The sequence below is a fragment of the Protomyctophum parallelum genome, assembly GCF_964188405.1.
Source record: "Protomyctophum parallelum genome assembly, chromosome: 9".
Lineage (NCBI taxonomy): Eukaryota > Metazoa > Chordata > Actinopteri > Myctophiformes > Myctophidae > Protomyctophum > Protomyctophum parallelum.
In genome coordinates, this window is record NC_139706.1 from 20,341,374 (window position 1) to 20,368,745 (window position 27,372).

Sequence of the window (27,372 nt, forward strand, 5' to 3'; positions counted from 1 at the left end):
GGGTGAAGTGTCACTTTAACGTCTAACAAGAATACACAAGGTTTCTCCCCCTCAACTGACTGACACTTACACAGACACTATTTACCGATACGATGATGGAAACATGATTATTTTTTCTCTTCAAACTGCTTTGATGGGTTATGACTGTAGCAGTCCGCCAGCTGGTGTGACCCCTCCATGACCCCACACACACAAATCACCTGACAACAATGAAAATAATAATAATAAACTATAGCATATTAATATGGTGCAAAATTACCAAAGCGTATTGCTGCCACCGAAGAACGAAACAATGAGATCAGTATCATGTTGTAACGTGAAAAGCTAATATTTAACCAATTAAAACAGGCAAAGCATCTGTTTCACACACACACACTTCAGATAACTATTTTTTTTTACTAAATGTTTCTCTTCTGGGGGTCCCTGGGCACAAAACCGTTTCAGATGGGGGTCCGCAGCCAAATACAAAAGTGATTTAGATGGCTTTTGTCCTAATGGGTTAAGTTTTAATAGTTTATTATAACAAGATGCTTTTTTATTATTATGGCTTGTTATAACCTGTGTTTCATTATAACTATAAGTAATTTCATTAATAAGTGAAATGGTATAATGTGATAATGTTTATATTGTTAAAACTATTGTATTTCATTAAGATAATATAAGTTATCACATTAAAATAATATAGCACAAGTTATCATGTTTTAACTAACAATAGAAGTTCCCTCACATGGTCGAAGACCAAAGCTGTATTGTTTTTGTCCCCCTCAGCAATAATGTATATACTTTCGGGGTTTTTTTGTCTGTCTTTTTCTGCCCACTCTTTTCTTTTTGTCCTCCTGAAATGTACAATCAAGTGACATTGCCCTGTTTGTCCCTGTTTAAGTGTGGACTTGATGTCATATGTAGCTCTTCTAAAAGAAAAAGGACTATACAGAGACGTTGGAGTTGGAGCCACATGGCAAAAAAATCTTGGGAATTGCTCGTGTGTCATATGTGAAAATGCTATCTGTAATGTTCTGCTCTTTCCAAATAAAACAATTATAAAAAAAAAAAAGAAGTTCCCTCACATAAAAACATAAGTTACCAAATTATAACAAAATGTTTTGCCGTAAGTTACTACGTTATAGCGTGAAATGTTTCACATTATAGCAAGATGAATAACTGTGTATGTGAAATACTGGAAACGCTGCAAAATCTCTGCTGTACTTGTATCGCTGTCAACATTTCAATCACTCAGTGAGGTGCCCTGATGATGGGAAAATGTTGACAGCAGCAAAAAAAGAAATACGGCAGGCCACGGAAGTGCGTGCACCATCTTCTTTATGCGTTCAAGTGTGTATGTCATAACATGAAAAACATCTTAAAAACAAACCAACGCCGTTTCCCACTCTTGGGTGGTTAGTTTTTAAATCGCGTCTTTCGGCAGCGGAGGACACACTGCTCAAAGAGCTTTCAGAGGACACGCACCTGCTCTATATCCAGACATGTCGCATGGCAAGGCGGTTTTATTTGTAGAGCATGAAAAGCATCTGGTTATAACAATACACGTTTCATATTATAACGTGATACTGATGATTTCTTCTTTTCGTGCCCAGAAATACACTTTATGTACAAAATAAAATAAAAACCCAGTGGACAGAGGAAAAGAGGAAGTTACTGTCTGTCTGTGGTCTATTTGACATCATAAAATGTTCTTTCGTATGAAGAAAACTTTAAAAAAGGAAACGTTTGACTTCCTGTGACGATGCGATGGAGGACTCGAGGAGACAAGATTTTTCGTGTCATTTTGTCTTTCTGGGACATCGGTCGGTCGATAGGTGTTGTCAGGCAACGTCCCGTAGTGTGGTGGGTGGGCGGGTCTACAAGGCGAGGGGGGTGGTTGCTGCGGAGACGCTGGTGGTGGCGTGTTTGGGTGGGGCCAGCTCCAGCAGAGCGCGCACCGTTCCCGCCACCTGGGGGAGCCCTCGCTCCTCCAGAATACACACAGGAAGACACAACTGAGTCTACGCACACAGACACACACAGACAGACGGAAAGAAAGACAAACGAGGGGGGATGAACAGAAAGGAGGGTCATGTCAATGGGTGGACTAAAAAAAATGATAATCGCCATGATGGCAACAGAAAATAAATTACTAATGAACAACATCAAATAAAGATGAAATCAAGAGAATTAAAAGGACTGATTATGAACAGTACTGTGTGTCCCATTCGTTGCATGATAGTGTTACATGAAAATAGACTGCAAGCCCCAGATGAGTCATATGGGATATGGCAAATCTTGTGTACAAATGGAAATTCAACTAGAAATATAGCTGCAAGCAGCGATGAAGACGGGGTCAAGCTATGAAAGCAATAAAGAAAACACCTATATGCAATATGCACAATGAGCCATAGAGAGAACTCCATTAACAAATTATCTCTTTAAATAGCTGGTTGGAGACTGGAGATGACGTTAATTATTTTGTTTCGCTGCTTGGCTAAAGGGGTTGTCTGTCAACGCTGTACTCCCGCAGCCAACCATGCATTAGCATGGATGGTCAAGACTCCACTCGCATGAATGGAAATGTGATTTCAACGGGGAGTGGTTAACAAGACTACGACATTCTTTGACGTCGCTTTCTTGACGTCGTCAAAGGTGGATTGAGCAAATCATATAATTGCCTCATAGGGAGATTCCTTTGACTTCTTGACTGGTTCTCACAATCCTCTACCATATTGCCAAATTCCATGGAAAACGAACTGCCCAAACTGCGAAAAATTTGCGGAATCTGTAGGAAAACTTTAAGGAGTTTACGCCCTTTGGACTTGACCTGACCCCCAATTATAGTCATATCAAATTGGTACCCAATGTCTCCCTGCTTGGCACTCAGCATCAAGGGTTGGATGGATAACCCTGGGACATACTAGCATCAGGTCCACGGGATAAACGTGTTGGGGACTCCCTCTTTCTTTGGTGTTTAGGCCCAGGTGGGCATGGTTATATCTTAACCTGAAAACCTAACCTTAACCTTTCAAACACTATGCCTAACCCTAACCTCACAGAAACTATGCCTAAACCTAACATAAAAACCACGCCCACCTGGGCGAAACACGGGGAAAGAGAGAGCCTGGTATTTGTAGCATCAAGCCGCCTCCTGGCCTATGGGCCACATGGCCCCGTTAACCGTTGGTTCCAAAGCCTACTTACTTTAATCTAATTTTATTTCCAACACACTAGTTTGTAACTACTGGGCTCTCTACTTCTCTACTTCCAAATGGATGACAGCTTGTGTCTGTTGTGTCCAAGCAGTAGCATGCAGCTGCTGATTACTGATCATCGATCAATTAGCAGGTTCATTTTTGCACAACATGAAGTCACACTTTAAGGCAAAGGGAAACAGGAGGAGAAAGACTTTTTGGTCATTGATGTCATTCATGCTGGATTGAAAGGGATTTAGACTGGTGCTAACTTGTGCGGTAGTTGTGCTTAACTAATTAATAGGCTCTATGCACAACAGCCTCTTTCTTACTTCCTTCACAGGTCTTACCAAAGATACTAATGTTACATTTAGTTACATTCTGTTACATTAGTTACATTCTGTTACATTTAGTGTAACAGTGGTTCACACACATTTAAAATTTCAAGGACGCCCCATAACTCTGCGTGGACAAATGGACCACTAGACCTGTACGCGTCCATTTGGTTGCACTTTCAGAGTTATGGAACAGAGCCTTCATTAGTATAATTTAGGGACGATAATAGTTAATTGATTATTCAGGGTTAAGACATGCGTCAATTAAATTTAACAATTATTCAATTTCAGCGGTTCCACCATTAGGCGTTTTTCTGTGAATGTAATGCTGTCTGCCTTTTGTATTCTCTCTGTTTATCAGCTAAATGTAGATTTTTATGTTAGACATAAATTAAGATTCTCAGATAAAAAATAATAATAACAAAGCAAACGCTTATCAACTAACCAGTTAATCGATCGATAAGGTTATCAAAACTTAAATGATCAATTAATGAATCATTCCTATCCCTAGTATCATTGATAACACCAGACGGGGAAGGATGTAAGGAAAAGGCCCACTTTCTTTCCAATATGGCTGCTGTACATAGAGACTATTGGGGTTTTGGGGTCGGACACATGGTTATCATGTTCCATTCACTCCATTCATTCGCTTGGTGGCGGCGCAAGGTGGCAGTAGATCACACACAACACTGACATGAGTGACAGGTAGAACAAGGCAAAGCCAGCCAATTGGGTGGGAGGGGAGGGGCCAATGCAGGGCGGGGCGAAGGAGAGTAGAACACAGGCTGTCCTATAAACCACGCCCCCTTTCCCCTCTACAATCTCATCAACTGAACAGAGATGCTCCTGTGTGTGTGTGTGTGTGTGTGTGTGTGTGTAAAAACAAATAGATTCAACAAAACGGGTTCAATTAAAAAAGATGAAACAGACAGAGGGAAAAATGGAGGGAGGAAGAGGGAGACATGTTAGTTGAAGTGAAAAAAAATCACACTCGTGTGAAGTGAGTGGTGCAACCCCGTGTGGGGGTCCCCAGAAGTTCCAGACCCACAGGAACGTGCCCTGTGGGGGGGGGGTCCTCGGAACATTCAGACCCCCAGGAACGCGCCCAGGGGGGCGGCCCAGTTCCGGCAAGCCGCCCCACGTCCGAAATGGTTGAGAAATGACAGATACCGTGTGGGCTACTGTACTTACTGTACTTTAACACCCCAAGTCATCATATATAGTAGTTAATATGTGTGTGTGTTAGGCTGCGCAACAGTGACACTTGGTTGTGAAAACCAACCAAACCAAACCACCTATTTTCGTGCTCAGACGGACAGACAGACCGACCCAGCCAGGGAGGGACCCAGGGACACATATAGCTGTCTATAGGAGTGGTTGCACCACTCAATTATTACCTCTAGAAGAGACATTTAACAGCTCTCTCTTATCCAGAGAGACACAGGACAGCTGAGAGGGAGACAGTGTTGGAGAGACAGACAGTAGGACAGCTGAGAGGGAAACAGTGTAGGAGAGACAGACAGTAGGACAGCTGAGAGGGAGACAGTGTAGGAGAGCAGACAGTAGGACAACAGAAATTTTGAATGCTCCCCTCGAGACCAGAAATCACACTGGCTGGGGCAGGCTAGTGTCTCTCTGAATGAGTCAGTCGGTCAGTAAGTCAGTCTGTCTCTGCAGTCTGTCTTACCTGAGGTACTCCAATCCTTCGACAGGCTTCCAAGAAGTTCTCAACATTCCGTCGACATTTGGCCATGGTCAGTTTGGGCTGCGGGCGACAGGTATGGCAACCGGTTAAGTTAGGTCACATAATTTCTGTCACTAAAGTGTAAAGTAATTTAACTGCTTAATGTAGGAGTGTTGCCGCCTGCAGTCATTAATGACCAAATATCTACTGTGATGAGACACGAGTTCCTTGTGTCGGCACTCACCACAGCGGGGGAGGGAACGTGGATGCTAGGAACAGAGCGCGGCCTCACATGATTGGCCAGATGACACAGCACCACCCCATCCGTCAAAGCCGCTCCCAAGTCGCTGGGCAACGACACCTTGAGACGCGCCTCAATGTTCTACAGACAGAAAGATATAGAGGTTAACACACATGTTCATTTAATTCATCCTTGATTAATTTAGGAATTTTAATGAGGCAACTGACTTTGCGGAGTTCCTCCACAAGCTCTGCCTCTTCCCCTCCCAGAACAGGTGGAGGAGGTCTGGTTTCCTCTGGGTGGCTCTCTACTGGAAGAGAGCAACAGCAACTTATGAGTCATTTATACATTCTTCAACATGTCCTGGTAGTATATAAAACCAGCAGCACTAGAGGTCCTGGTAGTATATAAAACCAGCAGTACTAGAGGTCCTGGTAGGAGATAAAACCAGCAGTACTAGAGGTCCTGGTAGTATATAAAACCAGCAGTACTAGAGGTCCTGGTAGTATATAAAACCAGCAGTACTAGAGGTCCTGGTAGGAGATAAAACCAGCAGTACTAGGTCCTGGTAGGATATAAAACCAGCAGTACTAGAGGTCCTGGTAGGATATAAAACCAGCAGTACTAGAGGTCCTGGTAGGATATAAAACCAGCCGTACTAGAGGTCCTGGTAAGAGATAAAACCAGCAGTACTAGAGGTCCTGGTAAGAGATAAAACCAGCAGTACTAGAGGTCCTGGTAAGAGATAAAACCAGCCGTACTAGAGGTCCTGGTAGGATATAAAACCAGCAGTACTAGAGGTCCTGGTAAGAGATAAAACCAGCAGTACTTGAGGTCCTGGTAGGATATAAAACTCCTCTTACCTCTCCTTTGGTCCTCTTTCTGATTGAGGCGATACAGATAGCTCTCTGGTCTCTGATTGGCTCCCCGGCAAGAGGCCACACCCCCAGAGGCAAGGGGATTGGATTGGTTGGCTAGAAGGAGAAAATAAGAGGGTTTTAATGAGAGATGAACTAAAACTATTACTATGTTGCTACAATGCCCGAAGAACCATACTAAAATAATGTTTTACTTTTTGTGTAGCTGTAAACAATAATGACCAGCTTAAACCTTGATTAGAGCTTATTTTTATACAGAATAAAACAATAAGTGAAGTAACAACAGGACATGTTATGACTGGTGTCAGAAGTTGAAATCTTACCTGTAGGAGACAAGGCTGTTGTTCTGTCTTCACCCTGAAGACACACAACATAAACAGATACACAAATATTGTTTTAGACACAAACTCATTCTTTTTTTCCCTCCCGAGAATTGTGTCAATATGCTAATTCCCTACCATGTACAGTAGCATGTATACAGTGCCTGTCAATGCTGCCCAATAATGGTTCTATGGATTGAAGAAGAAAAAAAATTCTCACGACTGAAAATGTTTGTATGCCCAAGTCAAGTCCTAACGTTTGTGAAACCGTGTGAAAGGAGTCATCCACACTAGGGCTTTTTCCTAAACAATTAACACAAATAATGTAAAATTATGTTTTAGCAATATTTTTCCTGGTGTTCTACATACTGTCAACCAGGTGAAGAAGTCACAGGTTGAGGCTTTAACCTTTGCTTTTATTAAATATTCCAGGCCTTTAGGGATTTATGGAAGAAAACTACAACATGACGTCACGCAGCAGTGGTCAATCACCACTCACGCTCACACAACACATCTCTCACCAACCACCGTTTTGGTGGTCACCTCTGGCTCTTCACCTAAAACTGGACTATGAATAGGCCTTTTAGTCTCCACAGTGGGCAGGAGTGAGTGAGTGAGTGCATGCGTGCGGTGGACATGCAACGTTAGTTACAATGACAGATTTGTGTAAGCAACATGTTTGTGCCCAGAAATGCGTTTCGTAACTTTTTGTTTGCGATTGGTTGAATCACAAGAGACCTGCAACGGGGTAATTCAGACCACTGCAACTTTCCAATCAATCATCAGTGTAGTTGCAACGTGTAGTGTGGACTGGGCTTCATAGAGACAGACAGGCAGAGACTCAGTGAAGCCCATCACACACCGTCTGCGACAGCCGCGCGTCAAAACAGCCGCCTCCATTATTTTCAATGAACCTATCGCACACCGGCTCCGTCCACCGCGTTGCGCCGCGTCGCCGGGCGCGCCGATAGAACCAGTTCTATTTTCCAGGCGGCGCCGCGCTGCAACGCGCCGCGTCGGACGGAGCCGGTGTGTGTTGGGCTTCAGAGAGACAGAGACTCAGGGTTCAATTTGCATCCATGCTAAACCCTTATCCCTAAACTACTTTGCCTTTTTTTTTACTATTTTGAAAAACATTTTTGAACAGTTCAACTAGGTTTGAACAGGAGGAGACTCCCTCCAACAGACTGAAGGTGTGTGTGTGTGTGTGTAAAGAGGGGGGAGGGGGTATAGAGAAAGAAAGCAACAAGTAAAGACAAGAACAGATTAAGAGGAGATTACCTCCTTTAAAATAAAGTATTAAATGTACAATGCACAGGGTTAAGGCCGAGGAGAGGTGATGTTTTTTACAGCCCAAAATGCTTCCATTGGCTTTCATTGCGTTGAATGATTGACAGCTGCCAAGACACGCCTGCTTGGTTTACTTGCCATTGGGGCTAAAATCTCTCAGCCCCAGAGCCAATAGAGGGCTGTGCTCAGCCCTAATGCCCGCCGCAGACCGTGAGGTCATTGGCTATTGACCAATCACAGCACGTGGCCACCTGCTCGTGTGTGGTTGTTTATGATGTGAAAGAAGTAGCCTATTTTAAATGAAATAAGTTTATTATTTACTTTATAATCCGTTTTGTCCCGTGTCCGTGGAGGGGAAAATGAAGTTAAGAGACTGGGAGCATATCGTCCATTTTGGATATAACAAAAGGAAAGAATACGAAGAATACGTTTTGTGAGTTTGAAATTCTTCCTTGGGGCAGACAGCTGACCGCACACCGGACCCACAGAAAGGTAGAGTGGTCTGCTTCATTCATCTCACAAAGTTAAGAAACATAATCGCTGGTTTAATCACATTGAAAGTGGCTCGAGCCTCGAGCTCTCATTGAGTTGGGAAGAGAGAGAGAGAGGCTGTGTTTGTGTGCGTGTGTTAGTGTTGTTTCGGTGCCGTGTGCGTGCGCACGTGCGTGCATGTGTGTGTGCCTTGCAAGTTGCTTGTTTCGAAACGGCACCGACGCGCGCACGCAACGCAACTGGCGCAAACGGCCCGTTTGCGCCAGTTGCGCGCGCGCGCGTGTGTGTGTGCGTGCATGCGTGAGTGCATGCGTACTGTTATTATTAATGACAGTATAAGAGCAGCTATACATACAAATACAAACAATGTTCAGTGGAGTGTTTGTTGTGGGCATGAACTTCTGTTGTTGTGGAGCATTTGCTGTAACAAAGTATAGGCCTGTAGTAGTGTCATTGCTGTACTTTGATATCTGGAAAATGATGCTATTGCTGCAGGTTGAACTAGTTGGGTAGCATAGTGTAATAGATTTTCTGAGTAGCACTGCATGGGTACTGGCTGGGTTGTTGTGGAATGTGATGTTGATGCTGTTGTTGCTGTAGACCAGTATTCTGTGAACATGCTGTAGTATAGGGTGAACAATGGATAGCATGTTTTTGTATTGAGTTATACTTGAAATGTACTGTAATTCTGCAAACTGCTAATAAATCAATCAGCATATACTATCGTATATTGGCCCGTAGCATAAGATTTCTTAGGCAGCCCCTCCAACCAACATCACCTAGAACCGCCACTGGTAATGCTTCATGGTGTCGTCTACAGTTTAACAGTTTTTGTATTGAATTGTGCTTGAAATGTACTGTAATTCTCCAAATACTTGCTCGCGCACCACAGTTTGGGAATCCCTGCTCTACGCCATTCATGCTCAGAATGTCTCTCTCTCTCTCTATGCCATTGTTAGTGCTCAGAAAGGCGCTCTATTGCAGATAAAATGAATGGTTCAAATGTTATACATCTAATTATTTTGCATCATTTTAATAAGGTTAGGTAATGAAATGGTTTTAACAGAGAATAGGCATGCATCGCTCTGAGCGACGTCCTGTGATTGAGCAATATTTACCTAGACCTTAAACAGGAAATGATAATGAAACCAATATATAAATAGACAAGACATTCACACAGGGCCCATTCTGCTCTCGTCTCAATTTTGCGGGTTGGGATGAAATGCCACCCCAACAGGGTTTGTGGTCGAGTCTGGTTGTGAACTTGTCTGCCATCATTATCATATGGATCGCCCGTTGAGCTTGACCGTTGTTTTTAATCAATTAATATAAAGTGATTCCTGTGTGCACTCAATGCAGCATTCTGTCTGCAGAAAGAAAAGCAGGGGCTAATCATTGCTGTGCAAACAGGTTCTCACTGAAACTTGTAAAGCAGATTATTATTTTTATTTTAACTTGCAGCTTTTAAGTTTCACATTCAAACATTTATTTGAACCTGGAATATTTGTTGACTGCCCTAATTCGCCAGGTTTCCGTTGTCAGGGCACTAATATAATATGAATGTATATCTTTTTGGAGGTGTGTTCATCAAATTCTCGGATGGCCAAGCTCTTACCATAAAGAGAGCAGAGTCATCTGTGTGGGTAGAGCGTCTGCCGGGATACACACTCTGAACAGCACACACACACACGCACACGCACAAACACACACAGATAAAACACAAACAAAAGCTAACAACATGACAAACATTTCCATAAAAACACACAGTTTTACAGGAATACATGACAGTAAAACATCCAACATGTATATCACCCACCTCACTGTCTGTAGGACTGGATTTACTGGGGCTCTGAGCTGCTTTATGCTGAAACACAGAGAGACAAACCACAGTACAGGACAACGATTAGATTCATTTGGTGAGATTTCAACATTGAAATCAAAGGCAGCTCTGTATTTGTACATCAACCACTTTTAAACATGCACTATACTATAGACCTCATTGACTTCATTATATTTTTTTCTTGCCCTGAACTGGGAACCAAAGTGGGCGTGTTACTATTCTACATGTTGGAAGATGCAAATGAGAGAGAAACAATGGCAAAATAAAACAAAGGAAATAAAAGGGAAACTGTAGCTGTCATTTTTTGTGTCCATATCACTAAGCCCAAAAATTGTTCCATGTGATAGAGGCGTCAAAGTTGAACGAAAGTTGCACTAATATTTTAGAAATATGTCAACAATACAAATTACGTTAGTTTGTTGGATTAATTTGCTCCCACCATGGGACTCGGGCAATCAATTAATACAGTTGCAACCACTATATTGATGGCAAGTATTTCATACAACTTAAGTTGAAAAATTGTGAACTATCCCTTTAAGCACATTTTTAGACTGGATATAAACCTGGGGCAACTGGAGACTCCTGCTCCCTAAACAGGCTCTCTAACCATTCAGCTGCGGCCCCCCAAATCATAATGGTTCTGCTAAATTATTTTATTGCTATTTTATCTTTACAATGGCGGTCTCCATGCTGGTAAAGCGGAAATGAAACTACCCAAATAGAGACAATATGCCCTGGCAGGGTTTAACTACCTTCAAGGAGCCTCTCTGTAGAATATAGACAATATGCCCTTGCAGGGTTTAACTACCTTCAAGGAGTCGCTCTGTAGAATATAGACAATATGCCCTGGCAGGGTTTAACTACCTTCAAGGAGTCTCTCTGTAGAGGTCGTGCTTTGTGTCTCTCCTCTTCGTACCTCAGAGCGGCGAGCTGGGCCTCCCGTCGAACACGCTCCACACCACCTCTCTGACGGACGGACAGACCGACAGGTGTGTGAGTCATGTATGGACATTAGTAGTAGTGGCGCAACAGCTGATTGAATTAATCAATTAAAAACCTTTTTTTATATATAGTTTTTCATTTTTCCCCCCTCATGAAGGAAACAATCGTATTCTAAAATAGTAGAAATATCTATATACCGGTATATATATTTACAATTAAGTAAAAAAAAAAACAGGGCTTCAGTGATTAATCAGCCTAATGGTTCAAGTAAATACATTAATGTGATTAATATTTCATGTCGATACATTGAAAAAACAAACAAGCTTTTTATTTGATGAATCCAAAAGTAATCAATAGCATAATCAAAAATAAAATCCCTAATTAGTAGCAGACATGCTGCGTTCACACGGTCAGATGCAAAGCTACACAGTGCATGTAGCTGTTGTAGCAGCTACAAACATCAGATGCATCTTCATGTCGCTGGCTTCCATTGACAATGAATGGTAGACTGTTGTAGCTTTGCATCTGCCGTGTGAAGTGTGAACACAGCAACAGACAGAGTGAGGTACCTGATTATGAGCGATAGAGGGCGCTGTTACACCATCAACCACACTCCTGAGACGGACAGACAGACAGTAAGTTAATATGTTATGAGGATGTTAAATGGTAGGCTATTACACTCATTTCATACAATGTAAACATTGATTATTAGATATAAAGATCATCTTTGGATCATTATTTTAATATTTGATAGTTTTTATAATCTTAAAACTATTTTATGACTATTTGTATGCATGTGTAAAGCTGTACTTAAACAGGGTACTGAATTATTATTTGTCATTTTGACTGATACCTGTCCATTCAAACTCTAGACGGGCCGCCCCAAAGTTATTAGTGCAGCTGCGCCCGGCAGCCGGAGAAAACTAGAGTTCTCAACAGGCCGGAAGATTAAGGCCTGGCCCTACCTGGGCCCTCATCAAACCCTGTACACTCAAGACTCTGCCCCACTGCCACCCTTAGATCTCCATTTATGGAGCTGACCTGTTCTGACATTCCATATGTTGATCTGACCTCATCAAACCCTGTACACTCCTGACACGCTCCATATATGGCCAGAACAGAATTCATTCCATATGTTGATCTGACCCCCCATGCTAAGCGCCAGCACTTGCCCAGCAGTCTGCCGTCGCCCAGGCGGGTGCGTGCACGCAAGGGTGAGGACGCTTCTCGCCCTCAGGGCGTCTTGCTGGTAAGTCATCAATGCGTTATCTTTTAACTTTAAGAGTAATAAGCATGTGGATGATCCAGTTGTATCTGGTTTGACCATAATGTAACCACCTTCTGATCAGTGTTTCGTATGTGCTTCTTGTGCAGATCCAGGTGTGTGTGTGTGTGTGTACCTGTTGTGTCTCCTTGCATCCTCTGCTCTGGAGTCTCTGGAGTTGGTTTTAACTGGAGAACCCTGGGGACGCACACGTACACACACACAAAGAACAAACAAGAACTATTCAGACAACGCTAAGGGTCTGTTCACCTGGTAATACTAGTCTCTATAGAATAGAATACAATAAAAAGTTAATTTAAAAAAATCAAATAATAATAATAATAGATACATTACAACACTCTAACTTCCACACTTGCTAAATCCACGCTTTTAGACCCCGTCTCCCAGACAACATAGTTTCCATGCCATAGCCAGAGGAGACGGTCCGGTCCGTCCAATAACAAAACGGATAGTTAGTCAATACTTCTGCGAAACCCCCTGAAGTTAACACTTGTTGTACACTCGCTGTTCCTTGCTCCAATCGGCTTGGGGGGAGCTCAGTCTCTCTTCAGTGTCGGCTCCTCCAAAAGGCAAGCCATTTGAGACACGAGCAGATATTTGAGTATTGGAATTTGTGTGTGTGTGTGTGTGTGTGTGTGTGTACCTCTCTAGTAATCCGTCTCTCTATATACGCCATGAACTGAGAGCTGAGGCTGACGCTGGCTCTTCCTCCCCTGCGTCCCTCGTCGTCCTCGTCCTCTCCAGCACAGCTGTCTATGAAGTCTATCTGCTCCTGCTCTGTGTCCACTGAGGACGGAATCAATGTCATTATCGCAGGGTCATCATCGTCCATAGAAAGATTTACAATAGCCTCTATGCACACAGAATAATTCTTCCTACTTTAGGGGTCCTTCCCTACTACCGATGATACAAATTAAGACTGTTCCATTTAGTGTGCAGTGGTTTTAAAACATTTTAATTTCAAGTACCCCCATAACTCTGAGAGTGTAGCATGCACAATAGCAGCACTAGACTAGACTCTGTTTGACCAATTAGTATCATCGGAAACACCTGTGTTTAGGGAACGGTTTCAAGTTCTTTCCGAAATGGCATGTATGCATATAAAACACATCAGACCCGTGTGAAGTGAGGGGCGCTCTTATCATCATACATCATCTCATTCTGGCCAATCACAATTTTCGTCCTCACTTTTGTCTTCAATGTTTGTGTGCATACAGTACATTGTTTTGTTTCATACACATGTGAACAGACACAGTTTATCATATTGTCTCACATGTTCCGTTAGCCTGCAGGGACACAGCTCCTGGTTCTCTGCGTTGGTGTTGTCTCTGCTCTCTGCTCAGCTCTGACACACGCTCACTCAACTCCTCTGTCGGCTGCGCACACCCACACACACACACACACACACACACACACACACACACACACACACACACACACACACAGAATGTAGTAGTTTAGAACACTGTTTCCCAAACACTGGGTCGAGACTCGGGAACCATTTGTGTGGACACAGTTTGTGTTTCCTACATTTAGTTTTTAATTATCATTAAAAAAAAAGAAAATCCCCAAAAAGCAAAATAAATAAGAAGAAATTCCATTAATCAGAACAAATATTGAAGAAGTACTGAACATAGCCGATCTACAAGCTTGTAGATCTATTATTTTCACTAGTTTGGGTCCCAGGCGAACATTTCATTTCCGTGTTGGGTCACGGGCTAAAGAGTTTGGGAAACACTGGTTTAGAATGAATACTGAATGATGGCAGGAGAAGAATGGGCTGTGTGTGTGTGTGTGTGTGTGTGTGTGTGGGTGTGTGTGTGTGTCTCACCTCATTCCCAGACCATCGCTTGTGTCCGCTGTCTACACTGTTAAAACCAGAGTCCAGCGCTCCATACGGACGACCGAGGTACATGTCCTCAGTACTGAGAGAGAACGAGAGAGAGAGAGAGTACAGTGTCAATACTGTATTTGTTGTTTTTTTTACGTTTTTGTAATGCTACACCATGACGTCTTTGTTTTGAGAATGAGAGAGAATGAGAATGAGAGAGAGAGAGAGAGAATGAGAGAGCGAAAGAGAGAATGAAAGAGCGAATGAGAATGGCTACGTTTAACAGTTAAATCCCCTTTTCATTCAGAATAAAAGTTAAATCCTATTAAAAGTTGTCATGTAAACACCTACAAAAACTTAAATCGGAATGAAAATGGCCAATCTGATTTAAACTTAGATCTGATGTAACTGACCGGATTATTCAATTTTTAAATCCTATTGAAACAATTGTGGACTCATGTAAATACTCATTCGGATTTAAGTTCATTCTGGTCTTTCTGCGCATGCTTGTTTCCATGTAATTGGTATAGCTATATTATGCTCTTGTTTTGCGATTAATTATAAGAAACTAGACATGTTTAATTTCACATCTCTGAGAGCAACCTCTCATAGGCTACAGGATACATCAAATATAAAGTAATATGGCATAAGTGTTTTATTATTATTATTATTATTATTATTTTGTTTTACCTGAAATGTAGTGGAGTAGAAGTAAAAATATTGGAAATTGGAAATACTCAAGTAAAGTAGAAATAGTACTAAAGTAAATGTACTTATTTACTTTCCACCACTGGACGTAAACATATGCGCCCCGCCACCCATCCAATCAGAAGCCTTCCCAGCCCCAAACCTGATGTGGAATGAAATAATGGGATTTAAAAGTATTGTCCATGTAAACACTCATTCGGAATGACCATTTCCCATGTAAACACGCAGCAAAAAACTTACTTCTGAATTAATTAATTCTGAAGTTTTCATTCTGAATGAAAAAGCCCTCATGTAACCGCAGCCAATGAGAGAGAAAGAGAGAGCAAGAGAGAGGGAATTAGAGAGCGCGAGAGAGAGAGGGGCGGGGGCAATGATAATGAGAGAGAGCGAGAAAACCTTGTTCTCACCAGGAACTAAAGTTCAGAGGTCGTCTGTCGTATTCTGGAAGATCAGGTGTCGTTTTACTGGCCTCCGAGTTCAAATACTTAAATATATGGACCTTCCCTTTAATACATATCTGTCAAAACAACAAACAGCACATGTTCCCTTTAATACAGATCTGTAAAAAATAATAAACATCACAACTTTAATACAATTACATATGTAATAATAATTGTTTGATCTCAGCCGTGCCATTGACCACCAATTGACACATTTGTAAAAATAATAATTAAATGGTTCTATATGTTGTGAAAATAATCATTACTGTAGACAGCTGCATTACAGACGGCTGCATTTAAAAACTGGCCCCTGTAAAAAGAAGAGTTTAAGTCCCCCTATTTATATTTTTACTGTGAACATGATTTATTTTGTTGTCTTTAAATATTCTGATGAATTGAAAATAGAGGACCCTGATGTGTGATGTAAACAAGTCTTAGTGCTTTTTTCTGGTTTTATCCTCGTAGCAGTTTTTGTATTGACCTGTACTTTCGTTGAACTGTACCCATTCTACAAAATGTTCAATCAATCATATGGATTTAATTTGGACAAAACTGTCACCCGAGTTTCAAAAGTAGGATACGGTAATTGACGGCTACATACGAGGACAAAAAACATCACTAGTGTGGGGAGTGAATAAACGGAACGACGACGCTGAACATTCCAACCTCAAATGTGCATCTTTAGGTCAAAAACATACAAACATTTTCTTCAAATAATTTAGGTAACCATTCTAGCCAATATACTGTACATATATAAAATCTGCTAAAAGTTGTGAGCTTCAAGACCAGCTGTTGTCTCTGCACGACACCTTCATATGAGGAAGTTTAAAGGTATGGTAGGTGATTTTCATTTGTTAGAGCATGACATTAAAACTGCTCCGTTGTAACTACAACCGTTAATGTAGTGGGTGCAGATTTAAAAAACCCAACCTCTGTGGACTGTGTGCTTCAACACGATCGCAAGCTTGCATACTACAAGGCACTTGTTCACCGTCGGAGTATACCGACAGCCGGTGCTGCTTGGTGGCCCTTCCCATGAGCAGCTACCGGGAAGAGAAGAGAGGCGTTGGACCGGTCCAGCCTGAGACATACCCACGGACTGGTTGTTGGAGGGGGTTTCGAACTTAGGATGCCTACACTACTTGTGCCCATGGAATGCTGCTGGGTGACATGACATGCTTGTTGTATCCTGACTGAGGACATATGCCTTGATTTTGTTGATGTTGCTGCACCTGAACAATTTATGTCTTATGTATGCAATTTCCTCTGTGTGGACATAAATAAATTGTTAAAATGTGTGTGTGTGTGTGTGTGTGTGTGTGTGTGTGTGTGTGTGTGTGTGTGTGTGTGTGTGTGTGTGTGTGTACCTGTGCAGGTGGGTTGTGCAGGGGGTTGTTGTCCAGGATGATGCTCTGCAGGTGGAGCAGACGTCTGTAACACACTGGGATGCAGCTCACCTTGTTACAGGAGAAGTCTAGACGCACCAGAGGCAGGTCTGCCAACTCTGATATCACACACACACACACACACACACACACACACACACACACACACACACACACACACACACACACACACACACACACACACACACACACACACACACACACACACACACACACACACACACACACACACACACACACATACAATAAAGCAAAAGCAATTCTCATGTTTTTGTCAGGCCACGTCCCAATCGGCGATTTGTGAATTTCCTAAAAGAATTATCACAACACAATATGTAGAATATTGATGTTTAGGTATTATCCACACAGCCAACCAGCATTAACCTTTACTTTCAGGGAATATCTTGAGACAATTTTATAGAAGATGCTCCTGAAAATGACTGAAATCAGTCATGGGCCATAGTGACTGAGAACTTCAATCAATGCACGCACACACACACAATTGCGTTAGATTATTACTCTATAATACACAATATTCCTAAATGCATCCAATAGCCTTTAACTGACAACACGTGGGGCCAGGTAACAAGGTAGCGTGTGTGTACCTGGGGGTAATGTAACAAGGTAGCGTGCGTGTACCTGGGGGTAATGTAACAAGGTAGCGTGTGTGTACCTGGGGGTAATGTAACAAGGTAGCATGTGTGTACCTGGGGGTAATGTAACAAGGTAGCGTGTGTGTACCTGGGGGTAATGTAACAAGGTAGCGTGTGTGTACCTGGGGGTAATGTAACAAGGTAGTGTGTGTGTACCTGGGGGTAATGTAACAAGGTAGCGTGTGTGTACCTGGGGGTAATGTAACAAGGTAGCGTGTGTGTACCTGGGGGTAATGTAACAAGGTAGCGTGTGTGTACCTGGGGGTAATGTAACAAGGTAGTGTGTGTGTACCTGGGGGTAATGTAACAAGGTAGCGTGTGTACCTGGGGGTAATGTAACAAGGTAGTTGCGTCTAATGTTGAGGTCTCTTAGCGCCTCCAGCTGGCCAATCTGTGACGGTAACGTATCGATCTCATTACAGCTGACATCCTAAAACACAATGCATAGTCATAAAACACAATTCTCACTTTTAATATTCATACAAATACTCAAAGATTGGTACAATTATCAAAGTCTAAAAATATGATATAAAAAACACAGGGTTTATGCACATTTTGAACTTGAAATTTCAGGACATTTCAAGGACGTAATAAAAAATGTTCATGACCAAAGATTACCACGAATAATTTCCATGTATTGTACACGTATGCATTGAAATGCAGCAAGGGCTGCAGTATACAGTATTATCTCACTGATTCCAAATATGATTCAGTGATTATTCTGTCCAAGATATAGTGCTCCTACACACCGCAATACACATGTGTGGGAGAGATATATTTAACGATCTGAACACATACCAAATAGCAATTTTGTTGTCACTTTCATATACCTCATATACATGAGGTGTAAACCTCATATGTCCGATACGGTTTACCGGATTCAAAACTAGCAAAAGTAGAAGATCTACAAGCTCAAAACTCGTCGCTTGTGAATCTTCTACTTTCGTAACATGTATATGTACGTTAGGATGATCAAGAAAGTCGTTCATTTACAGAAATGTTTGTGGAAATGGTGAGATAACAAGGTTTTTGCCCACCAGCAACAATATGAAACAACATATCAGGAATAATTTTAATATCTGTACAATTATTTTTATCCTAGGTGCTTGGATGGTGTAGGGGTGAAATTCCTGACCACCATCACAACCAACCCAGAATGGGGGTTCAGAATTTTCAAAACCTTTCCAGACCTGAAAAAGAAAACTAACTCATTTAGACAGACAGACAGACAAACAGGTTACCAGTTCAGTCAGGTGTCTGAGCTGTCCCAGTTCCTCAGGTAGAGAAACCAGCTTGTTGTTGCAGGCGATCAACACCTTCAATGGAAGACTACACACCACCGGTGGCAAGACAGACAGCTGGTTACGACTGGAGAGACAGACATGAGAGAGACAGACAGCTGGTTACGAGTGGAGAGACAGACAGGTAGAGAGGTAGAGAGCTGGTTACGACTGGAGAGACAGACAGTTAGAGAGACAGACAGCTGGTTACGACTGGAGAGACAGACAGGTAGAGAGGTAGAGATTATTTTCCCAGATTGAGTTTTTGGTCAAAACAAGCTTTACAGCAGTTAATATGCTAATGACTGGTGATCTAGGATTCTCCAAATTCGGACGGAATATGAACGAGAATTCTGACATCAATCGGGTACTAGTTAGGAGTGAGTGTGTGTTTACCTGACATTAAGGTGCGTTAAGTTCTGCAGGTTGAGCAGGGCCTCTGGTAGTGTCCTCAAACAGTTCTGATACAAGTTCAATGTCTCCAGAGAGACAAACAAACACACCTCTACAGGAACCTCACAGAGACGGTTCCTAGACAGATCTACAGAGAGAGAGAGAGACAGACAAACGACCATTTATTAACACAAGCCGCCTTTGTATTGGTGAGTTGGTAAAACATTATTTTCTGCAACAGAGGAGAGGCTGGTCTGCATTTCATGTGAGGGCAGGAAGACAACAGTCCCATAGCCTTAATGCAACGGCTTCAAAGGGCATTAGGGCTATGGACCTGAGCTAAACCAGCTCAGTGGCCTCATACCAAAGACTCTAAAAATGGGACTCAGTGCCTCCCTGCTTGACACTCTGCATCAAGGGTTGGATTGGGGGTAAGTCCCTGCGACATACTAGCGTCATGTCCAGGGGGTGTACTTGTACATCAAGCTGCCTCACGCTACAGAAACAGGAGATAGGCTCCTACCCTATGGGCCTCATGGCTCGGCAAGGCTACTTACTTACTTGACTTACCTGAGCTAAGTATAGTAGAGAGATCCGGTTGTCCAGAACTGCTGGTTCAACTACCTACAGTGTGTACACCTATACATAGGTATTTGGCATATAGTATAGTATAGTTACTATAGTATACGCTAGCACGCGTCCCCTAACAGAAGCGTATACAGTCTGTTGGGCAGCCCAGTCAATGGAGCTCTTGCAGAGGCTAGGCTGCCTAAAGACAGAGGTGAGAAAATAAATCTGCTCCGCTGATACATTGGCTCTGGCTGCCCCTTTGCACCTTTTACCAAGCTACAAAAGCTGCCGACACAACTCGTACATATCAATGGTCCATGTAGTAGGCACAGATACTGTAGGCTACTGTGTGTGTGTGTGTGTGTGTGTGTGTGTGTGTGTGTGTGTGTGTGTGTGTGCATGCGTTTGACAAAGTCACAAATTGACACGTCGGAAACCAGTAGATTTTCAACTCAGTATTATGGTGCTAGTAAAGGCTTGTACAAGTGCGTTGTTATATGGTCGTTTGAATTAATTAATTTGTCACTCGCACTCCTAGATCAGGAAATGTATCTCGTTCCCTAGGCCTAGGCCCTAGGCTTTCCTTTTTTGAGCTGAAAATAAAAGCTTGGGTGCTGAGGCCATGTAGAGCCTATTAAAACAGTGTGGTTCATGGACACATATTTATAGTCCCTTGATTTTTGGTTTCCCACATTTTGTTATTATTATTATTATTATTATTTCAAAACATTTAAAAAAAACATTACCAAAAAAAAGCAATCTTTTTCATGAATTAAAAACAAATTCAATGTTTTTTTTCTTCCATTAATTTCATGAATAAATCAAATAAGAATCTCAGAAATTACATGAATTAGAAAACAAATGTTTAAGGAGTAGTGAAAATAGCAATAGACAATTCGCCGCGAAGCGACGCGTTGTGAGCTTGTAGATCTGCTATTTTCAGCACGAATTTGGGTTCCAGGGGAATGTCTAATTTATTTTTTGGGTTCACACTGGCTAAAACGTTTGGGAACCACTGCCTTATAGCACTATTCCGTGTGTGCCATGCATGGACTCTTTTCACAGACATTTTATTAAATGTTAAACACAGCTGCAGCTGATAACATTTTAAGTAGTTAGTTAGTGGGACAGTTTGATTTAGTTAGCAAGTACTGGCAATATCATCGACTATTATCAGTGCATGCTTTTTGACATGCCTGAATCAAGCTGGTATTATTATTATTTTAATTAGCTGCAGCTGCCTTTATGTCAGTATAATTACCGGGACTGGAATGGGAATGGAACAGACAGCTGAAGCTTCATTACGTTATGGTACAACAGTAAGGTACATTCTTCATTTATAAAGTGCTGAATTTTGAAACAAGAATTACAAACTGCTGTACAATGAAAAGTATAATAAAAATGAAACCAGAATAAGACTCAAATAGGGACATCAAATAAAACAACCACTTAAACCGGTCCGTGGTATATACTTGATTTAATTGAGCGGAGTCCCCTAGTTTAGGGGTCCATCTATATCAGCCTCCCTCCTCCTTTTTACCCTCTGCCTCTACTCTATATAAAATAACTATAGTTGCCCAAAATAGCCCATCTATTAGCTCACAGTTTGTATTCTGCTATTTTTAGACGAAAGTTCAGTTTACCACAGAATAGAGATGCTCCTAGGACTCACGTGGTTATAAAGCGCACGGAAGACACATTACAACATAGATAGGGGTGAACAATGATCTCATTGTTAAACCTACTTAATATAGTATTCCCGTCACTGTATAAGTATAATAGCTAGTAGCTACTGCGGCATATTTAGAGATTTAATTTAGTATTAAATAAATGCGGCAAGTTTTACAGCGTTGTGAAGTCGAGCAGAGTTGAGAGAAAATGACATAATGGGGTAAGTACTGTGTTATTTTACACATGACGAGTAGCCCGACCAAAATCCTGTTCTGTGTGCGGTTGTTCGGAGTGAGCGAGACACAGACCCAGTACACTAGACTAGGGCTGTCACACTCACATTATATTCATATTTTTATTCTCATTTGCATAAAAAATAAAGAAAAATTGAACATCAATGGCTAAAATTTTAATTGAAAACTGACTTGTGTCCAGTGAGTCTATGACGTTCTTCTATGGTGTACAGAAGTGGTTCCCAAACTTTTTAGCCCGTGACCCCAAACTGAAATTAGATTTAAGATATTTAAGGGATTGAATGCTCTACCTCTGGTGTAACCTCGCCTCACCAGGCTTTCCACCGCCACGGAGGAAAGCCTGGTCTCTGTTTCAAAAGTCTGTATGATCCGGGCTGGGGCCGGATGATGTGGTTACGTCATGTTGTAGTATTGTTTTGTAGTCGCCAGACAGGATGAACAGGCGGCGACAACTTCCTTTTCCCTCTCAATAAAAGCTCTCGCTTACGAGAGCTTTTATTGCTTTTATTCAAACAGGAAGCAACAAACAGCTTCCTGTTTGTTGTAGGCAAACCATTGCCTACAACATGACGTAAGCATATCATCCGGCTCCAGCCCGGATCATATACCGAAATGAAATGGTGCCCAGGCTACCTCTGGTGACATACTTCCCCACCATACAACAGTGAATGCTCTACCTCTGATGACATACTGCCCCACCATACAACAGTGAATGCTCTACCTCTGCTGACATACTGCCCCACCATACAACAGTGAATGCTCTACCTCTGTTGACACACTGCCCCACCATACAACAGTGAATGCTCTACCTCTGATGACACACTGCCCCACCGTACAACAGTGAATGCTCTACCTCTGATGACATACTGCCCCACCGTACAACAGTGAATGCTCTACCTCTGCTGACATACTGCCCCACCATACAACAGTGAATTCTCTACCTCTGATGACATATTGCCCCACCATACAACAGTGAATTCTCTACCTCTGATGACATACTGCCCCACCATACAACAGTGAATGCTCTACCTCTGCTGACATATTGCCCCACCATACAACAGTGAATGCTTATGTTATGAGTGTCACCGTCTTAAACCACGTGAACCCTAGAATCAATATTTTGGGCATGTCATGTCATGTGCACATTCTGCAATAATAGGCAATATTCTGCAAGAAGTGTACAAGCATCAACAACCCCTTGCAGCTCAGCTTGAAAGAACCGTGGCCTAATTGCGACGCGTTGTGAGCTTGAAGATCTGCTCATTTCACCAAAGCGACTTTGTGTAGGGGAAAAAAGCAAGGGGGCATAGCTTTTTGGATTAGACCCCTGGGGGACGACCCCAGTCAAAGAGTCGAAGCACTACTGATGACAGACAGACATAATGTTTAGAGAAAGCCTTTAATGTTTTAACCACTAGTCTTAAACCATCTATACTTAAAATAAAACAGACCTGAGTTACTGTGCAACTAGCCTGGAACTCACCTATGCTTTCTATGGCATAGGCAGCTCCCGGCAGTATCCACCGGGAGAAGCTGTGCCAAGCTGCTGGACATGAGACTAATTAATTAGAGCGACAGAGAGAGAGAGAGAGGAGTGTGTGTGTGTGTGTGTGTGTGTGTACGGGTGTGCGTCAATTTAACAAAGGTGCAGACGATCAGAAATCAGCAGAGTGATCGACGTTTGCGCTATTCTATGCCGAATTGAAGTGGACTCGGACCCAGACTTTTTTTGTCTCCCTCGAAATAAAAACGTCTGGGTTTCCGAAGCTACTGTGTAACTGCACTTGGCTAGTGCTGCAAGATTTTCCTCCACAAGAATTAAGATCACGATTCTCACACATTCTCATTTCTTCCATGAAAATATTTATTTTCTCTTTAGTCTATAGTTGCTGAACATTCAAAAAGCCGACTATTGTGGCTTTAAACTTGTGGCAAAAACATAAAATGACAGCCAACCAATGCTGCACGATTCTTGCTAAAATATTGAAATTAGATTGCATAAGTGTCTGTATCTTCTAAATTGCAATCTTTTTTGTATTAATTGTGCACTAGCAGCACCACTACACTTGGCACGCTATTTTTTTCTCTCTACATGAAATCTCTTTGCCAAATATAGCCCAGACTTCCCACACTTAATGCATTGACAAACTGACATTTCCAGAGCATTTTACCCCATTCAATTTCAGTGCAATAATAAGGTTTTGCATTCACTACTGTACTGTAACGTGACAAAAAGAACAGAAAGCCAACAACGTATGGTGGTACTGTAGTATTAAGACATGATTTGGGACATACAATGTATTGTATATACACAATTTTTTTTCCAAAACATTTGATTACTTCCAAACCTATTCCAGGCCTGGAAATGTTTTTCTATAAAAAAAGAAATTACCTAAATTTTATCACAACTTTTTGTAACCCATTGTTTTCCACCCAGTGTCAATTGTCTAATGTAACCCTGGGCGCTACAGTTTTGTTAAATGTCTAGGAATTTCATGACCGTAAGAACCCTGCCACAAAGTTTAAGCTTGTAGATCGGCTATTTTTGTCAAACGTTCCCTCCAGATGCTGGGGTTCAAGTGGTCAAACACACACACACGATGACACTATGTATTCCAAGACTGCAGCGCGTGCACACACACACACACACACACACACACACACACACACGTAAATACTAGATATTTATAGTACACACAGTGCACACATAAAAATAGAGTACATTTATAAGTGGGAATAATGCACACAGCACTTTCAAGGCAAGCACCTCAAAAGCGATCATGACCAATGTATGATCAATATACATACTGTGTAATAACAGTGCACACACACACACACACACACACACACACACACACACACACACACACACACACACACACACACACCTTCCTAAACTAAATGTGAACATAAACTTTACCTAACTTTGCTACTACAGGGAAAACATGCACAATTTGCACATACGTATTATGTTACTCTTTTTTACTGTTTCTTGTTTGCTCTTTCTTGCACTCTTTATTCTTTCTATCTCTTTGTTTGCTGTGCTTGACGTTGATGTTGTTATCTATGCTGCTGCACAGTCTGAAAGAAGCCAAACAAAAATAAGTTTTACTCTTATGTACCCGACTACCTGTGCACAAGATGTAACAATAAAGTGCAACCTTAAAACGTATGTATTATTTCTTTGATATAGATTTTTGTATTGCTGCTACAAACCATATACTTTAATACACTCTTATGTACGTGGATATAAGATGATATAGACATGACAGAGACACAGAAAGACAGACATATCACTAGACCAGGGGTGACCACACTTTTTTGACTTGAGAGCTACTTTCAAAATGACCAGCCCAACCAGATCTACCCACAAAAAAAAATATTATCCCATTGCTAGTTTACAAATGTACCTGAGGGGGCTTTGGATGGCGTTACATATAAGACAAACTGACTTGGAATGGGAAATAAACCGGGAGAAATGGAATTGGTGGTTTTCTTGTTTATAATTTTGTAATGCTACTGATGTTTGTGCGCAACACTCTAGAAAACAAAGTATTGCATTGTGGGTTTAGCCAACAGGCCCTTTTTATGTCAATCAATCAAGTCACCTTAATTCAAGTAAAAGATGCCAAATAATATATATGTTTTCCTTTTTATATATTTAAATCATATCTTTTTACGGGCATGTCATTGTCATGTGGTTTACCTGCACAGCCTTAGTTTGTGATCTAGTGGTAGATCACAATCTACCTTTTGGGCACCCCTGCACTATAGACAAACAGATCTGTAGACAGCCACAGATATAGACATAGACAGACAATAGAGACAGACATAGATGGACAAACAAACAGACATAGACAATACTGAGTACAGACAGACAGACAGACAGATACTAAGCCATAGACAGACAATACAGAGTACAGACAGACATAGATAGACAAAACCACAGATAGAAATATAGATAAGGCATAGCTCTGGTCCAGAGCTAGATTAGACAGACAATATAGATGGACATAAACTAGACAACAGACATAGATGGACATCGACAGACATATAGGCCTACTGTAGAAGATACTAGACATAAAAGTGTCAGATGCTACGTAGCGCCATTGTCGTGCCACACACCCGCACAGCAGCAGGCTGCGTTTGTTTTGTCTCCACCGTCACTGACGTCACTGAGCTTTCTGACGGGACATATTCTAACGTGGTCTCGGGAGTTTACAAACAAACTACACAAACCAGCGTGTTTAATTAACACACCCACACGTTAAAGCATTAACAGTAATACCTTCCACTTTAAGTACCGAGACCGTTTCTAAACAACCCAAGTACATCATCTCCCCGACGTGCTCCGGGGAGGAGGGCGTCTCTGCTAACCGAACAGCTCCAGACGACCGATGAAGCTAACGCTATCTATGGCTTCTATTCCTCAAGCTTTGTTTGTTTTTGGGTCATTGGTTGTGCCGGGGGTTCAAATTAACACTCTGGACTTGATTTCACATAGTTAACGTTGAATAACTCTATTATTTATTATTATAATAAACAACAGGAAAAGGTCCAATACAAACCCGCTCTACCTTAGAGTACTCTAAGCGCTCTACCAACTGACACAGTTCCAAAACTTACTGCTGTTACACAGACCCCGACTCCCTATCGATTTATGTGACCCCCCCCCCCCCTAGCCGCTCTAGGCATGTGCATGTTTTTGATGTTTGTAAACAATTAAGAGTATAAGTATAACACATTTGATTGAGCAAAGTAAAAAAAAACTCTAACTCTTTCAGAACGTTAGCAAAGCTCCAGCCTTTTGCAGTCAAAACATAAGCAGACCACCGCATTCGATCATCTGATTGTATGAGAACCGATTCTTAAATATATCTGCTATTTTTGAAAACCTCTGAAACTATATTTGAAGTCACAGATTTCGACCGGTCACCGTGCTCCGCGTCACACCCCTGTCAGTTTCCCCAGACCGTGAACCGCCTTCACGGCCTAATATTTCCCTCCCCGGTCGGACTGCAGTGCAGACTCCCAGACTCTCTCCACCAAAACTGTCTTCAAAACTCAGCCAAAAAACACAAACATATGTATGTGTGTGTGTGTGTGTGTGTGTGTGTGTGTGTGTGTGTGTGTGTGTGTGTGTGTGTGTGTGTGTGTGTGTGTGTGTGTGTGGGGGGGGGGTCCTTCTGAGTCTGACCCGCACCGGGCCCGGCGGGTCTCGACTCGGACCGAAAAGTTCAGTGAGGCAGACTCACCGGCCCGGGTGGTGTCGGTCAGGTCGTGGTTGGAGGCGCTCCGGGGGAACTCCTTCAACTTCCTGCCGCTGAGGTTGAGGCAGCCGGTGGCCGCAGCCTCGTCCAGAGCCCGGTCCAGGGAGCGGTTCCACGACGCCGGGCCCGTCAGTCCCTGTGCCGCCGCGGGGTGGTGACCCAGGCCGGTGCTGCTGCTGCTGTTGGCGGCCAGAACGTTCGCTCCCGGTACCGTGAAGGCCGGTGGTCCCGTGTTGTTGTTGTCCGCCGCAGACCCCAGAAGCACCGAGGCCGCCATTACACTAGTAACTAACTAACTGCTGCTGGCTGCGGTGCTAGAGAGTGCTAGCCACCACTATTCGGTGCTAGCTAGCAGGGCAGGCGGCTAACAAGCTAGCACTGACTCTGATGCTCTGAGGGGACGATGGGGA

General features: G+C 42.3%; 1 protein-coding gene across 3 annotated transcripts; it reads right to left on the reverse strand.

Moving 5' to 3' along the window:
* Positions 1-27,334, reverse strand: lrch3 (leucine-rich repeats and calponin homology (CH) domain containing 3). Of its 3 annotated transcripts, none has more exons than XM_083772664.1 (20): positions 26,948-27,334; positions 19,201-19,345; positions 18,766-18,892; positions 17,849-17,954; positions 16,833-16,969; positions 15,433-15,542; positions 14,318-14,411; positions 13,760-13,862; positions 13,130-13,272; positions 12,602-12,663; positions 11,771-11,816; positions 11,124-11,225; positions 10,236-10,283; positions 10,035-10,088; positions 6,641-6,674; positions 6,303-6,413; positions 5,667-5,746; positions 5,443-5,580; positions 5,202-5,279; positions 1-2,003 (listed from the first exon to the last, which is right to left on the reverse strand). In XM_083772664.1, the coding sequence occupies exons 1-20, from the start codon at positions 27,237-27,239 to the stop codon at positions 1,860-1,862; spliced, it is 2,154 nt and encodes a 717-aa protein (XP_083628790.1). In that variant the 5' UTR covers positions 27,240-27,334; the 3' UTR covers positions 1-1,859. The 3 variants fall into 3 exon arrangements, with proteins under 3 accessions (XP_083628790.1, XP_083628791.1, XP_083628789.1); XM_083772663.1 differs by having other exon boundaries at positions 2-2,003; positions 5,667-5,749; XM_083772665.1 differs by lacking the exon at positions 10,035-10,088 and having other exon boundaries at positions 5,667-5,749.
* Positions 27,335-27,372: the final 38 nt, after the last annotated feature.

Coding starts and splice junctions, on each gene's coding strand:
- lrch3 (XM_083772663.1), bottom strand. CDS start 27,239: ATGGCGGCCTCGGTGCTTCTGGGGTCTGCGGCGGACAACAACAACACG. Junction 13,273..13,759: donor CCTGCAGGCTAACGGAACAT/GTGAGACAATAT, acceptor TTCCGTCCTCAG/TGGACACAGAGCAGGAGCAG. Junction 10,089..10,235: donor CCAGTCCTACAGACAGTGAG/GTGGGTGATATA, acceptor TGTGCTGTTCAG/AGTGTGTATCCCGGCAGACG.